At 37.5% G+C, this 17,217-nt stretch overlaps 1 protein-coding gene across 1 annotated transcript in view; it reads right to left on the bottom strand.

Annotated features, from left to right (window-relative positions):
• Positions 1-484: 484 nt before the first annotated feature.
• lrch2 (leucine-rich repeats and calponin homology (CH) domain containing 2) overlaps positions 485-17,217 on the bottom strand; it is a 70,730-nt gene continuing 53,997 nt past the window's right edge. Inside the window, exons 18-21 of the mRNA XM_015382881.1 lie at positions 9,803-9,915; positions 2,733-2,870; positions 2,545-2,622; positions 485-2,173 (exon numbers count right to left, since the gene is read on the bottom strand). Of these exons, the coding sequence (XP_015238367.1) occupies positions 2,054-2,173; positions 2,545-2,622; positions 2,733-2,870; positions 9,803-9,915 (449 nt within the window). The 3' untranslated portion in view covers positions 485-2,053. The remainder of the gene's footprint in view (positions 2,174-2,544; positions 2,623-2,732; positions 2,871-9,802; positions 9,916-17,217) is intronic.

The raw sequence follows: 17,217 nt of genomic DNA, 5'->3' as shown, positions 1-17,217 counted from the left end.
CAGAAACGTAAGGTGTATTTGCACAGCATATCAGTATTGGATTTATACAGGTACTACCCTATATTTTACTAGGCATTGGATCGGAAAGAAAATTGGTATCAGACTTCACTACAGATCAGAGAAAAAGAGGCATGAAAAGATTTAAAGGAGCCATAACCTGTTAATTATATATACAATACTTCCAATAAGACATTTAAATTCACTTTTAGTTGTTTTTAGGAAAATAATACATAAATAAAGCTAATTCGGACCTCTTTACATAAAACTTTTTGATTTGTGTGAATCAGTGTTCATGTGGACGAAGCATCCAAAGTGAGTCCCTGAGAGCATGAGTCGCCCCTTTTGGTGGAAAATAGAATGCATGGTGATAGCAGGGTGGGCTGATGTTAGCAGAATGATGAAACTCAAGGAAGAGAACCAAAAAGTGCTTTGTGGAGAACGCGTCCTTGTGTGCGTCTCTGGTTTGAACAGCAAGCCCACAAAACTGGGGCTACGTTCACACAGCAGCCTGAAGTCGCCCAAATCCAATTTTTTTGCCCATATGTGACCTGTATCTGATCTGGTAGTGCTGAGCACCAGCAGTACCATCCAAGTTAACTTTTAGAAACACAGAGCGTGCTTGCTTGTGACCTCATTGCGTCCTCTACTACGCATGCGGGACGCTTAAGTTGTATGAATGCAGCTCACATAAAAGATCAAATACAAGTCGCATATATCTGGAAACGTGAACGGCAACACAAAAGAAAATCAGATTTCACATAAAAATCTGAATTGAGAATCAAGGCCTGCAGTGTGAATGTAGCCTAAAAAACACAGCTACTTTCACGCTTCAGAATTTCTGGCAGGTTTTACCAGAGGCCCAACACATATATTTACCATAATAAAAAAAATCTAATTCCTGGGTATGACTCCTTTAAATTTTAAAACTAAAATCTAAAGTTTAAAACTTCTCTGCGCTTTCTCTGGAATCTTGGATTAAAAAAATGTCAGAGGGGCAAAAGAACATGAATATTTATGACAGCAAACCTGAATGTTTACAGATACTTTCTACACAACAAAAATAACTTTGTTTAATTTTAGAGAAGAATGTGAAGGAAATTCCAGCTCCTGCAATTGTAATTAAATAAAAAAAATGGCTCTGCAAAGCGTTAAATCATTGGGACTCAAAATAAATTCACACTATTTTTTTTCTTTTTTGTAAAATATGTGAAAAACTATTATTTTCTCTCCAATTTAGAATAATTTGGTTCTAGCTTTGATCCATCACATAAAAACCCAATAAAATACAAGGAAGATAATAGAGAACAAACTGGAAAAACAAATCAAAGGTATATGAATATTACAGTCTTGTACAGTAAATACTGTAACTTCAGTACAAAGAATTGTGTGACTTTTGCAATCATTTACAGATGCTAAAAAACGAAACGGAATTCCAGCAGTTATGCTCAGTAGTCTTCAGAAGAGCACCAAATTATAAAGTAGCTTATGCTTGAGCTCATTAAGAAAAAATAGGACTTTAAATGAAGTTCATGATATATATTTATGACTCCAGGTTGGAGTGGAATAAAAAAAACAAAAAAAAAAACAATAAAAAAAGAATAAATTAAAAAATCCAAACTCCGTAAGTGAAAAAGAGAGTTATGCCTGTTATTTCTTTGGCACATTGAAATAACAGCATGGATGTCCAATCTGTACTGGCACTTGCAGATTCCGTGATTCCAGCAGACAGACTTAGATGTGGTCTCATAAACCCAACTGTCACATCCGTCTTTTCACCAAGGTTAACAGTGAAGCCAGTGGAATGCGCTGCCCAGGATCAAGCAACAATATGCATAATGTGATGGGTAGGAACTGGTTGCTGACTGACATCATTTAAAGAGAAGTTTCATATTTTTTTCTCCTGTTTCAGTCAGTCGGAAGCAAACGGTCATAAAGCCACAAGTTACAGAATCCTCGCCCCCGAAAAGAGGGGTCCTCAGTCTCCTTGGCAGTGTGGGTCTAAATATGCCCTTGGAAAGAGACTGCAAGAAGTAGGCATAGTTTACTCCCTGTATCAAATAGATGAAAGGTGTGTGGACTTTGATGCAGGCAGGTCCAGCAGAGCCTGGACGGTCAATCCCACCCTTACCAGACCTCGCTCCTCCAAGATGTGATGTGGCAGACACAACTTGTCCTGAATTAACAAAGATATCAATCATCATGTCAATGAGATAAAGATTAAGGTTGGTGTTGGTCTACAGCAGCTTTAATTTGGTGAATGCATCTATGTCAGGCAGACTGCTTTAACTAATAAAATGTACTTTGGAGGGAAACAACATCAAGCTAGACACCCAGCTGCATATATATATATATATATATATATATAAAAACAAGAACAAAAAAACCCACGCATAAATATGTTAGAGCACTCTGATTGACAGTTAGCATAAGTATTATTTTGTATTTTATAATTTATGGTAAATGACTTATATCACAGGACAATAATATATTATAAAAAAATACTTGGAGATAAACATTGAAATTGAAATAGCAAACATGTTTTACCTGCGGCACTCCAAGCTTCTTGCAGGCCTCCAGGAAGTTTTCAACATTTCTGCGGCATTTTGCCATGCTTAGCTTTGGCTGGAGGTATCAACATTAATCATATTAGTTTCCTCATCTAAGCACATGAGCCAGTCACAAGGCAAAACTAAGAATACCATTCAAACTTATTGGACAGTGGATACACTTACTACTGCAGGTGACGGCACGTGAATGCTGGGGACAGAGCGGGGACATATGTGATTGGCCAAATGGCAGAGGACCACTCCATCCATCAAAGCTGCACCAACATCCTCTGGGAGCAGGACTTTTAGTCGAGACTCAATGTTCTGCACACACATAAAAGCAACTTAATTTGATCAAACCGTGAAATAAAAAGTTTACACCCCAATACCACCCTTATTTACATTATCATCTACGCGATGTACATACAACTGAAAATAACAGTAAGATTAAATAGCTAAGATAGTAAAAATAAAGTGAAGACTTTTAAAATAGTATGAAAACAGTATGAAAAAAATTCAAAATAGAGCCAAAGTGACAGTATGTGCAAAATGTCTCTGCAAACAGGTGTGTTTTAAGCAGTCTTGAAGTCTGAAAGAGAGGAAGAATGCCCGACAACCAAGGGCAGATTAATCTACAACTGTGGAGCCTCTAGAGCAAAGGTACAATCTCCTCTTAATTTCAGGTTGCATTTAGGGATAATAACGAGCTGCTGATTAGAAGACCTGAGGGAGCAGGCAGGTGTATGGGAGAGTAGCAGCTCAGAAAATTAACAGAATCTTAAAACTGACCTTAAAAAGTAAAGGCTGTCACTACCTAATAATTACATCAGCTCATTTGTGCATGTGCAACAGGATATTAATCAAGACGCCATAAATAATATGATAACAGTACTGAAATGTACATATTTCTATCCGTATTCATCAGAGAGAATGGTAAACTATATTTTATTAAAAAAAAGTGTCTAATGACTTTTCAGAAAGAACTGGATGTGTTTTAGATTTTGTCTAAAATCATGATGGATATGCTCAGAGCAGTAAATGTAAATACATTTCCACTGTGTTTATCTTTACCTTAGTTCTGTATACTATATGTAATTCTATCCAAAGTTTGAAACCATCCAGGCCTTTTTAACATCAACATATTTGAACAATAAATTTACTGAAATGCCCTTGGGTTTTATGAGAAGAGATAGGCCTGGGAGTAATGTGCATAATAGTAGAAGGAAAACCTTTCTATTCTAAAATTAGAACCGTGTTGGACCCCACAGTAAAGAAGAGCAGCAGTCACACAGTTTAACTAGCAAAGTTTGCTCTGCCAAATAAGATCTGAACCACTGTTATGCAGTAGACCTGTCAGCCACACTCTGCTTCAAATGAGAAATGAAATTTATGGTCAACCGTGTCAAAGGCAGCAGTTAAATCAAGAGGCATAATATTTACAGTCATTTGCTAAGAACACACTGTTAGCAGCTCTTAAAAAGGGACGTTTTTTTTTTTTTTTTTTTTACATAAAAGGCAGTTTGGAGAGAGGCCTGTAATTTTAAAAGTTTCAGGTTTAAGAGCAGTTTTCTTCAATGGAATGAATTACTACCTGTTGATAACTAAAGAAAGACTAGCAGAGGACAGGCTACCATTTATAATTGAATGCAGAACTGGTGCAATAGTGAGGAAAACCTATTCAAAAAAATCTAGGGGTGAATCATTATATGGAGAACCATATGAACAACTATCTCCTTTAAGTAAAGCAGAGAAACTGGCTCAAATCTGTCAAAGACAGCAGAGCAATCTGAGGAACATGACGAAGCAGCTCAACAGTTTAAAAAAAAAATTGGCTTGAGACAATTTTCTTGAATGATAGCAGAAACATGATTTCTTCTAGCATCTCTAACACTTTTCTGCTAAGAAATTCTGTTGTAAAATAATATTTCATTTGAGACCTAATTTTTATCCTTCGTACACTTTTGTTCAGCTCACCTACACCCTTGTTTGACGGCATTTTCATTCAGGGTTTAGATTTGGCTTTATGTAAATCCCGTCATTGTCCCAGAATGGGGAAATTGGTTCTCTGTGACCCATTCTGGGTCCAAATGCATAACCTTTTTGACCCATTCCCCTGGGGAGCAGTGGGCTGCCATTGTGTGGCACCCGAGAGCAGTCTGGTTCAGGAACCCAGAGAGCAGCATGTGGGGATTGAACCGGGTACTTGGAACCTTCTCAGAGGAAAAGCGCACTGCTCTCACCACCAGGCCAACACTCCTCTCCTATAAGGCACATTTTAAAAGGGGCTACAGGATCAAGACGTTTTGACAGAGAGAAAAACCGTGAATCAAGCTCATCTGTCTGGCTGTGTGTTTTCTGGATGGGGCCGCATGTTGAACTGGTTGATAGCTTCCTTTTGTATCTCTGCTTCTTCCAGAATATCTGCTTCTGTCTCCTTGAAGCCCAGTCGGCCTCGGCAGATGGCAGCTCAGACTGAGCTGGTTCTGCTGCAGGTTTCTTCCTGTAAGGGAGTTTTCCTTTTCCAATGTTGCTACATGCATCCTCAATGTGAGGGGTTCCTGAAGATTCAATAACAAAATGCCAGCGAAAATCACTGTTGCAAGCGAAGCAAAGTGATGACTCGATCCTCGATGGCTTTGCTTGATTGAATTTTTTAACCAATCTGAGTGTATCGTCTCTTTAAATTTCCATGAGATGACACATGTTTTGAATTGGTGCTTTATAAATAAAGTGAATTTAAAGAGGCATTATGGAGTTTTCAAATGATACTGCCACCAGTGGCCAAAGCATAGAACTGCACCACTTGATCATAGGACAGACAACCGGTGTCTGTTGATCTGGAGGCCATTTGCGTTTGAATCTCAACAAGATATCAGAGAAAACCAACAAAATTTCTCTTTAAATGAACTGAATTTAAAGTTTGGCTGTGGAGGCTGAGGTTGGAGGTCCTTGATAACCTGGCTGGGAAACATTATCAGATTTGTGTCTTATTTGCCTGCAGTGTGATTGTGTCCTTAGTAATAGTCAATTTTTTTTATTCTTTTATTGAACAGTTATGTAAAAAAGAAAAAACCTAAAATATAAATTACAAAAAGCAAAGACAACCATGCAAAGAAAAACTACTATTACTTTTTGTTCTCAGAGTAGGTTGGACAGGCCATTTAGATACTTTAAAGCTAGTGCTGGATTTAGAGATCCAGGAAGGCTGGTATCAGGAAGGATAATAATAATAATAATAATACATTTTATTTAACAGCGCCTTTCTAGACACTCAAGGTCACTTTACAAATAATACAAAAAATAAATGGATGCCAAAGAAACCTGATTTGTTTGGTCATATGCTTGACTAAGTGTTTTAAAAACATTTCTTTTCCCTCAAACTTTTTCGTATGAAGTTACTCCTCCCATGCTGTTCTAACAGGAGTTTAAGATTAGATGTTCTTATCCAGTGTATTGTAGAGTAATGATATGCACTTCTTCTGGTGTAGGTCCATTTTCAGGAGAGGATCAAAATGAGTTTTGGTGGGTGGATGAGGAAGAGTGGAAAAGGCTTTGTTTATCCTTCTCTGACAGAAATAAAAATATTTGAGCTGTAAAGTTGAAATTTGGATAAATATATATTGTGACTATAAACTGTCTTGTTCCTTTCATGTGTCATGTGTAGAATAGAATGAGTGACCAAAGGCATAAATTTGTTCCTTTTGGATAAAAAAAAAAATCAGAGCAGCCATATAGGACAGAATGTTTCCTGAATTCGTTTAGATGAACAATCGCCAGGGAAGGGAAGCTTGGCTGGTTTTATTTTTTCAGTTTTACTTGTAGCATGTGAGTCCAAGTAGTTTTCTTCAAACAGCTTGTCTTAGACGACAATAGCATTAGACACTCATAACAAATAGCAGCCAGTACTATGTATATTCTCAAACAAGAACCTGTTAATGAGGCCAAAAATTAGGTTTCCATGACTGACAATGTAACACTCTAAAGTTCTGTCAGACAGGATGAAATAATCTTAAAAGGTTAAAAAAAATGCATTTTCTCTAATAACTTCCCTTTGTTAATTTTTTTTTCCAAACAACCCGGTCACCAAACTGTGACCGGATCGTTTGGATAAGATGTTCCCAGATCATGTTGTGAATCTGGGGATGTTCCTCCTCATTTTTCTAAACTGTTTCTGGTGGTACTGACTGTAGGTTGAACTTGTGTTTCACTGCTAGTCTAGTCTTGTAAGATTTAATCTCTTCTTGAACCCCCAGTAGGGTTCATCAAAAGCCCATCAAGAGGAACAAATTAGATGCAATCTGCTTGGTGTCTCTAGAAAAGGTTTAACCAGTCAGGTTGATTGAATTGTTTGTGAAGTGCCTGAAATGACATTTTTTGTAAAAACTGGCGCTATATAAATAAACTGAATTAAAGTCTTTTGCTCCACGCTTACTTGTGTTTCTGTAAGTAGTTTAACCATTCCTGGATATCAAGACTCCATGACAGGCAAGCCTCAAGGATCCTCTTCTCTACGCTCTCTCTAGTGCTTGTCAACACTCTGACATCATCTGGCCACAGTGCGCCAATGCCTACTCCCCCTCTGGACCACTGTAATGGGCTTCACCTTGGAGTCAGTCAGTTATTACTGATACATCTCTAGTTGGTGCAGAATCATTTTAGAATCCATTTCAAGATTTATCTTTTTCTTTTCTTAAGTTTGCATGGTCTTCCCTCAACTAATCTCTCTGGTCTGCTTGATTCTTACTCTCCTGCTCGATGCTTCAGGTCAGCTGATCAGCTACTCTAGGAGGCACCGAGGTCTAAACTCAGCTCAGAGGCCTGTGTTCAAATCCAGCCGTTCCGTCCTCCAAAGTCTAGATTTGTTGTTCAGCCAATTACATCACAGCGAGGCGCCATGACCGGTTCGAATTCAAAGACTCCTAGGTATGCGGCTGACAAATGCAGCCTTCTTTTAGGCTGTCTGGGAAGACAGGACCAGTGTCTCCTCCATAACCTTAGGTATCCCACGATACATTGCGAGTCCAAGCAATCTCCGTACTCCGAGGAAAAAGGGAAATGCTGACGAACAGTGTTGAATATTGTAAGTGCAGTTATGAATTATATAAATCATTTAATCTCTAATTAAGGAAAATAGGTATTGAGTCAGATATGTGGAAGGCAATGTTTGGTTTATTGAAAGGTTTTATCTGTCTCTGTGCAAATGGACTTAGCTAACATTTAAGCACATAATCCAATATTTCTTCAGTGTGGGGACTATAAATCTGATTTCTGTGACAACAGTACTTCTGCTGAACCTGCTCACACCTTGACGATTTAGAACAGCGTATGCCAGAGGTATGAAAAGGCATAAGTTATGGGTACGTCTTGTATAAGTTATGAGCATGCTGAAGCACACTGGCACATGTCGACATATGGCTAGTACGTCAGCATATGCTATACGTTGGGCATAAGTTACAGGTTAGGTATCTGATCGTTGACATACGCATCGTTGACATCAAGTGCAAGATACTCATAAATATCGTAAACCTCAGCATAACTTATGCGTAATCAACAACTTATCTCAAACAAATATCCAAGTATTTTGCATGTTCCAGATGACCGCTGAGCATGTTTCTAACTTACAGCTACCGTATAATTGAGTATTGGCAGGATTTTGGTATAAATGGGGGGTTCACAGGAGGAAACTGTCAGTTCTCCTCCAGACTTCATCCCCATCATAGGGTGAGCGGGAAGGTGTGTGTGATGGATCCTCCCTGCGTTCACGCCCAAGTCCACGACCAACAAATTTGTTAGCCGACATGATGCTGAATTTGCTGCGACTGCAAACCCTTTATTTCTTTTTATTTATTCGTTTTTCTGGGGGCGGCTGTAAACAGCAGCTTGGTTAATACTACTGTACGATCAAAGACATCTTTTTATGCAGACCAGGCGCCTCCCTGCACATCGCCGCTCCTGAGGGGAGCAGCTTTTACTGATGCTTCGTAGTGCCCATAAAATGATCCTTGTGCATCAAGCATCAAGAAATGATGCTTGTGCTTCATTTCATGGGCATTAAGCTACTGTGCCTTATGCATAAGTTAGGCTGTCGTTGAACATAAGGTCTGGACTCAAAATTGAAAAAATATAGAAAGTTTAGAGTATGCCAGCTTTTTAGAAGAGTCTGGGACATCGGGGCATACGCTGGCTAAATCGGCAAAGTGTGACAGGGCCCTTAGTTAAATAAACTAAACTGTTTCCCTGGTCTCCTGATAATTCACTTGCATGTAGGTTAGAAACCTAAGACCGACTATGACCCCATTAGAGTCTTTGGACATTTATCTTATCTTTAAAGATTAAGAAAAGGGAAGCTTTGTTGCGGATGATTTTTTTTTTTTTAGCAGAAATAAATGGGGGCGTTGCGAATAACATGCGTTGCAAAGACATGCAAACAGATTGGGTTTCCGCACATAAAAATAAGCAGATTGTTTTTTCTCCAGAGAACTTTGAGATCAGATTCAAAGACATGTGACTGGAGGTAATAATGATTACCATTTGAATATACAGTAATGATTATAATAAATAATAGATTGTATAAAACCTCATAAGTGGCTTATCTCAAAGTTTTATGAACAAAAATAAAAAAAGATATGAAAATATCAGTTAAAAATAAAAAAGACAAAATATAAAATGTATATCAATGGATCAGTTGGACTTGAATTTTTTGGACTTTAATCTTTTTGACTTTGAATTTTTTTTAGGCTCCTGCACCCCCATGGCGGCTGCTGAAGAGGGAGTGCAATCATCTAACGCAGGTGTGCTGGAGCTGAGACACATTTGAAACATGCAGTATGTTGAGGCCAAAGGACCAAGTTTGAACAACACTGCTCTATGGGATGCAGTAAGTTGAAAAATGTATGTAATTATAGTTACCTTTAAGCTAAAAAATGTATCCAATTGTATTTATCTATAATCAAAAACTCCAGTTTTTAAGAGGATTTGGTGTAAACAGCCTTGATCTGGAGTTATGTCCTTTAAGTGGTCTGTATAATGGGTGCTGCACTATAAATAAAGTCCAGGAAAAAGGTTTGCATGACATGTCATGGCTACTAGAGTTGTGACATCACTGGATAAAGTAACTTGGAACATTCAGTACTGTGGATGTTTAGATGGAGCTTGTCACCCAAAAGGAGTAAATGTGGGAACACAAACAGGATCTTTATATGACTCATGGACTGGTGAAAACAAGGAAGATGCATGCAGATTACAAAATATCTCACCTGTCGTAAAAGACCAATTTGCTCCATTTCCTCTCTTAAATGCTCCATCTTCCTCCTCATGGTAAAACTGGGATCTGTCGAGCTGAAGTCTTGACGGGTTCCACGTGTGAAGGCTGAAATAAGACATAAAGAGTCTGTGTTAATGATGAAACGCAGCTTCTGGAATGCTCCAAGTTCCAGGAACTCAATGTTTTTGGAAGATTTCTTAGAAAAACTGCAGGGACTGAGTAATGGAGCAGTTGGAATCTACTTCATCCCAGTGTCGGTAAACACACGTTCTCCACTTTTTACTTTCAAGACTGCTGTAGAATAAATATTTAGATTTTCTCAAGGTTTTGTGCTGAACATTTCCTTTCTGAACGTTTTCATTTTGTTCAAATTGAGAGACAATAAGTATAACCTTAATAGGAGATTTTATCAGATCTAACAAATAAAACCCAAACACTTGGGAGTCAAATATTGTGTTTTTATGGATGTTTAAAAACTATTGGGATCTGCAGTCCATGTTAGGCATTTTTTTTGATTGACATGGAATGATTCATATGAGAGAATCAGATGTTTGTTGAATTTATTAAACATTTCTCTAAAACACACAGGTTTGAAAATATAGGCATAAATCTAAATAAATAGGCACTCCACCACCAATATCTGGAGAAATTGTCCTGATCGAGTCATAAAGTGATCATTAGGAAAGTTTGGCAAAGTTCTGACTGCATTTGTTCCCCATCCTTTTCAGACAAGGTGCATAAGTCAGCTCATTTATCGCTCTTTTCCCATTCAGGTCGGGTCAATTCAATTTAGATTCACTGATTTTCCATTTCAGTGGAACAGTATTTCAATACAGCTGTGTTCTTTAATAGCAAGTTTAGAGTATTATAATTTGCAGATACACCATAACAGCCTGCTTGGTTTATGGCTGTTGTTAGACTCCGAGTAAATAAGGAAAGCCAAGAAAAGCTGCATACAGCATCATTAAATGAAAGGATACCAGTATAATATGGCACCACCATAGTATAATATTGTTTAACAGTTGGAGATATTAACCAGTGGTGGAAAGTAACAGATTACATGATTACTGTATTTAAGTACTTTTTGTGAGTATCTTTACTTTACTTGAGTATTTTTGGGGGGGAAGCTGCTAGTTACTTGTTACTTTTCGTTCAGCTTAGCTTTGTAATCAAATGTTGCAGTTTTTCTTCCTTAAAATGTAATTTTAACATGTAAGGTAGCAGCCCTTAGGACTGAGTTTCAACAGTACTGTTTTAGAGATTTAAAGACAATACACAAATGTGAGAAACTTAGGGCAAATATTATTAGTAGTTTATAAGTTTTATTAACGCCTTATTTGTTGCCATGTGGCCAAGTTTTCCAGTAAGATGAGTTCTCAGAACAGAGTTGTAGTTTCTTTGTGGTAATATATTAAACCTTATACATCTATTCCATTGTCAAAGTGTGAGGAGAATCAAGACACTCCTGTTCTTTTCGTTTGTTTTTAGATAAGAAATAATTATAACAATAGTGGTAATTTTATGTGGCATTTTTACACTGAAGTCCTTTTCAGGTGGTGTAGTATTTGTAGCTGTTAGGATTCCAGTTTGTGTGGGTTGTTTTTTTGTTTTCCTCTCTCCACCACCAGGCGGTGCCCTGTCTACTTTGGGCCTCCCTGCACACCTGTGTCTCATTGGGTTTTTACCAGAGGAGTACTTGAGCAGCAGGCTGTCACCACCTTGACACCAGAGTGTTTGCCAGTATTGGGAAGACTTTCTGTGTTACTGGATAAGCCTGGACTTTCTACCCCCGGAAGGATTTACTGAGTGTCCCTTTAGCAAGGGGAAAACCTCCACATGTTCCATTCAAGTCCACTCCTGGAAAACCAAGTGACAGTCCACTTCTTTACTCCTCTGGGTCCAACGTATGTCTACCTGTCCACTCTCCAACGAGTTCCCTCTTCTCTGGATTAAACCCCCACAAACTGGATCAAAGAATAAACCAAGAGCCCCCTAAAGTGAGTGCCTCTCCAGCAATATTCAAGCCTCAGTCTATTTTCCCACTGTCCCTGAACTGATCACTGTGATCTCCCCTTCAGAGTTTCCAGTTACGGTTCACCAGTCCGCTGACTTCAGGTATTGTTTCCCCACAGAGTTTCAATCTCCATCAGTGTTTGCAAACCTACAATAAACCTGTTAAACTTTTACCCTTGGTCTCTGAGAGGTTCTCTGCATGTGGGTCAGATCTTTAAAGCCCATTATGACAGTAGCAGGTGGTTCTATGCTTCAATACATCAGGTGGTTTTGAAAATTACAAGATTCTTTAAAAATTACAGTGAAAATTATTTAGAAGTGTTCTGATATTAGAGAATTCTATTTGTATTTTTTAAATACTTAGGTACTTTTAAATGCATGTACTTCGAATACCTAAGTATTTTCAAAAGTGAGTACTTCAATGCTTTAACTTGAGTAGATGTTTGATCGAGAAGCTTTTACCTGTAGTCGAGTAAGATTTGACCATGAGTATAAATACTTTTACTCAAGTACTACTGTTGAGTAATTTATCCATCACTGCCCCTAACTAATCACTGACCAACAGTTTTCCAATATAGCATTTTTTTGCACTCGGAATGTTTGGAACCACAAGCATAATAATAGTAATGGATCTACGAAATGCTTACAAATGCAAACATTGGAAAGGCAAATCAATCCGCAGGGAGTCACTCTAAGTTAGGGCAAAGGGGGCATTAGTTTGGTTAGTTTCAGGGAAATATGTTTAAACACAGTGAAACCCTTTACTAATCAAGCTGAGTTCAATTCAAAAGTCCAAACTTAGACTTCTTTACCCTTTCCAAAAGCAGTTTTTGTCGGGTGTTTGCAGTTGTGCAACTGTTGCAAAGTTCAATAGTTGATTAAATTTCAGCAAGTTGGATCCCTCTTTCATCATCTTTTGAATCCAGTTTAACTGTACCACTAACCCACAGCAGGATGCTACCGCCACCATGCTTGACATGCAGCGTTCTTAGTTTGAAAGATATTTCTTGTTGTCTACAAATGTATTTGTTATAGAGACTGAACAGCTCCATCTTTAGATTATCTGACAATAAGAATTTTCTTTTAACAGAAGATGCTGAAATCTGTACAGAAGCTGAAAGGAGCAGGGACTTTCATCTTCAAAGTCCCAGGCAGTGGATTCAATTTTCTCCTTTTAGACAGTTAAGGTGATAACACAATGGTTACCTTGGTGATGTATGAATATTAATGAAATTTTCTTTCATCTAAAAATATCAGTATGGGTCATATGAAACTTGGCACACCATCTGTATTCCTATCTAACACAATGGCTGCCATTTTATTACAGATGTCCCAAAACTGTTGAGATATTCTGCTGCTTTAATTAAACAATTAAGGCAACCAAACATACATAAAGTTTTTTCATTCAATAAATAAAAAAACATGAATATTATTTTTACCCTGTAGTTACATCTGGTTGTTTACCAGAGTGATTAAAAAAAGTGCTTCCATTTTGGTTCAGCTGAAAAAACAAACTTTTTATAGTGCAAAAAAAATGTCATCACATTACTATATAACTACATAACAAAACAACATAATTATATGGCAACTTACTTCTACAACCACACACATACCAAAATGGTGCAGATTAATATCCAATGTTTTTAGATATCTAATTCTTTTAATTAATTATTTAATTAAGAATTAATAAAACATTTAATAGTCCATTATTATCCAGTTGTATTTAAACTAATTTCTTTAGCATACTACTGTCTAATGTCATACTAATGTCTAGTTACTCTGATTGTGCAGTTAATGAGTTACAAACTTGTAACTGGTAGCTCTAACTATCTTATTCATTTAAAAAAACGTCCCCAACAGTGCATGTCTCCTCTCCTTGTGGGGAATATCAGGCTTCTTGGTAGGAGGCAGGATAAGCCACAGCTAGCAGCTGGTCTCTGATATAAGCAATAAAAGAACATTCTCCGAACACAAGTGCCTTAAAAACAGAAAAATGTTTACAACAAGGCAGAATAACGCCAATAAACAGTGGTTTTAAAAATTTATTTAAACCAGGATAACCCTAGACAAACAGGGAGCTGCCAAACAGAAAACCATATCGTGTGGAGCCATAACATACTGTAACATAGTCTTAGTAATATGGGATGATCAAGAGTGAAATTTGCGCACTCTGATAAATTGTTTTTTTGCTATTTTAAAGGTTGTTCTGAAAAAATGCCTCATGCTGCATCTTTCTAAAATCTTCAAGGGGAAAAAAATCATTGATGGAATAACATTGGTTGCCTTTTGGCTCTTGCAGTTATAGATGAATGACAGGTAAAAGCTCTTGCCAGCTGCAAAGAAACCTGACCTGTTAGCTTGTCAGCCATGGTGTGGGTATGGGCGTATTTCACTGTCTAGTGGATGTTAAAATAATACCTGTTACTCAAAACAGCTTTCAGAGCAGGAAGTTAAACTAAATGATGCACTGGATGTTTTTGAATTGCCTGTGGTTGGTTTATGTCTGAGCTGTGGTTTTCTGTCTAGGCTGTCCTTTTTTGGAACATCTTTCCTTGCATATTTAAAAGGAATGAACAAGAAATAATACTAAGTTTTTGTATGACTGATTGAAGTACTTGAGAAAGGAATTATGTGCAATCTGATCATGAAAGCATGACAAAATAGTGTGAACAACATTGATTCCACAGAAAACCTTTCCCTGACTTCCAGAGAAAAGCTTGGTGCTCTCAACCGGAAAAAAATTTGGCTTCAAGTACCAATAAATAACGTTTGCTTAAGCACCTCCACTTTTGTTACTGCCAAGCTGCTGATCTCTGCAGATGATTATGTGTGTTCACTTTTACTTTCCTTGTCAATACTTGCAAGTTATGTATGACAAAATGCCATATTCATATATTATATTTCACATTTTGTAACATTATAGTAATGTATTGTCCTTGGATTTAAGAAGAAATAAAAGAAAACTAAAATTTTTAACATTTTCTACACATAAAACCAAATGTTGCATGGTTTTGTGCTCGGTCCCGTTTATTCTGACACAACAATCAGTGAAACTCATCTGGAATCCTCTAGGAACCCCAATTTGCTTCAAATACAGCTGCATTTTTTACTTTGTGAAACGGATCCCAGATCTGTGAATCCTTACAGTGGATGGACAGATTCACCCAAGTGAGATGCCATATTGCGTCACGGTTTTTTATGAGTGTAGCCGACTTGTCAGCCCAAAGCAGTAAATAAACTGGATTCGTAACAGTGGCAAAGGTTACGCGTATCACAGCTTTCTATTTTAAACAATTCAAATATTTACACTAGATGTGTAATATGCGTGTTCAATGCTTGTTTTAAGTTTCTTATATCAGATACATATACGCTTCTATTTGGCAAGGAAAAACAGGAAAACAACATCTGATGTCAGGTTCTTCTCACAGGCCCCGCATCAACCGGGATGAGGAAGAACAATGGTGAGTCTTCCCCTTGGTGATCTCTCTATAAAATAATATGCAAAACCTACACTTACCAGACTCTAGGTGAATCCTACCACCTACTAGGTGTTCTGAATTGTGCAGGATATTTCTGTGTTTTTTTTATTTCTGGAATCGAATCAGTTTTACACATTTGACTGGGTTTCGAAATGCTTTCCATACTCAGCTCTTGAAGCTGAGTATGGAAAGTATTTAATACAAAATATAGTTCAAGAAAATAAAACCCAGATAAAACAGACTGATGAGCACCTTTTTCCTGGGCATGGCCAGACTTACCCAGACCTGATGAAGCTATCAGAAGCTATTCTCTGGTCAGAAAACCTTTACTGTGGAGGGTACTTTGCAATGGCTGGTTTAAATTTAAATTTTCAAACCTATGCACGTAAATACCTTTTATGTTCGTGATTTGAAAACACAAAAAAGTTTCTGACATCCCCTGCAAGCTGTCTGACTACCCCAGTTAAGCTCCACTATCCATTATAATTTAAGATATAAAGAAATCTAAGATAAACACTTATCATCTAACTGCAAACTACATCAATATGATCAGATTTTGACTTGCAATGCTTGAAATATTTAAGTTTGAAGAGGCAGATCAATGTTTTATGTAATCTAACTTTTATAAAACAGTAATACTTGGAATTTATGGGTAGACTGCTAATACAGGAGGACATTGAGAAAGAGGGGTTGAATATGGTAGTTTCCCAACCAAAACGGGAGTCTTAACAGCTATGTGCATGTATGCCACTTCGCTGTGATTACATGCTCTTAAAGCGCCTGGTGTATTTTCAATTTTACGTGTTTTAGCTGCCAATCTAAACATGGTGTCGGTAGAGGAGGACCTTAAAATCTTCCACTTTCAGTTGCTATGAATGACCATCCAAACTTTTTGTCCAGTGAGAGCTTTTACAAAGTAAAGAAAGTATATAACGGAGTGGGGTCAGCTAAGGTAATTTAATCCAACAATGAAGTTTACTTTGGTGTTATGTTAGAAACAAGGCTTTTTAGTCTGCAACTAGTCTTTCCCCCCGGGCAAAAATTGCTAGTTTGTTTATCCAACACTGAAGCAAATCCATAGCAAAAGTTATCAGCTGTTGTTTTCTTCAAAGACAAGCAGGCGACCCAAACCTTCTTTCAGGTTTGTTTCTAGGGAAATTTTCCATTTCTTTCATGATTCATTTTAGCTGATATAGTAAGGGTGAGTATACCTACTCCTGGTAAAGAAAGCTACTTTCTTTATGCAACATTTCTTCAAAAACAAGAAAGAGGCGTAAGGCTAACAAGTTTCTGCCCTTACAGTATGGCTACCATAATCAATGACGGCAACAAAACATGGTGTCTTCCATTCCTAGTGGGTGCATCTCTACCAATACATTTAGAAACTCATTGTAAACTTTTAGGTCACGTTCAGTTTTTAATGTGACTGTCATCAGACTTTGGCAGAAGATTTATTTATGAAAGCGCAACTTGATGTTTGCAAATGAAAAGCCAGACTTTCCATTCAAGTCTGTTTCAAGTCTGCTTCTTTTGTTGCTTCCAGGGGAATTCTCAGGAACCAGGAAGCTACATACTGTACTAAAATAGCTCTGTGCCACACCTCTAGGTTTGAAAGGAAAAAAAAAAAAACTTGACTGATGTTGTTGATGGAGAGGACTGTTTAAAGGGAATTTTGCTTCCATATAGGGTGACAAATGCTTAATTTTGCAGTAAATGTCTTACTTTTTGCTATTATTTCTGGTCTTCTTTGCTTTATCTTTGACCTTTCTGCTCTTTTCTTTAATATTCTTGATGCCATTTGTTCACTAATGTTCTCTAATACACCTATGAAGACTTCACAGAACACGACCATTTATAATATCAGATTATACACACATGGAGTCCAGATACTAATCAGGTGGCTTAGAGTTTGATA

This window comes from Cyprinodon variegatus, unplaced genomic scaffold, assembly GCF_000732505.1.
Source record: "Cyprinodon variegatus isolate N-32 unplaced genomic scaffold, C_variegatus-1.0 Scaffold268, whole genome shotgun sequence".
Taxonomy (NCBI): Eukaryota; Metazoa; Chordata; class Actinopteri; order Cyprinodontiformes; family Cyprinodontidae; genus Cyprinodon; species Cyprinodon variegatus.
Note: the sequence above shows the minus strand (reverse complement) of the source record. Positions and strands in the feature narration are given on the sequence as shown.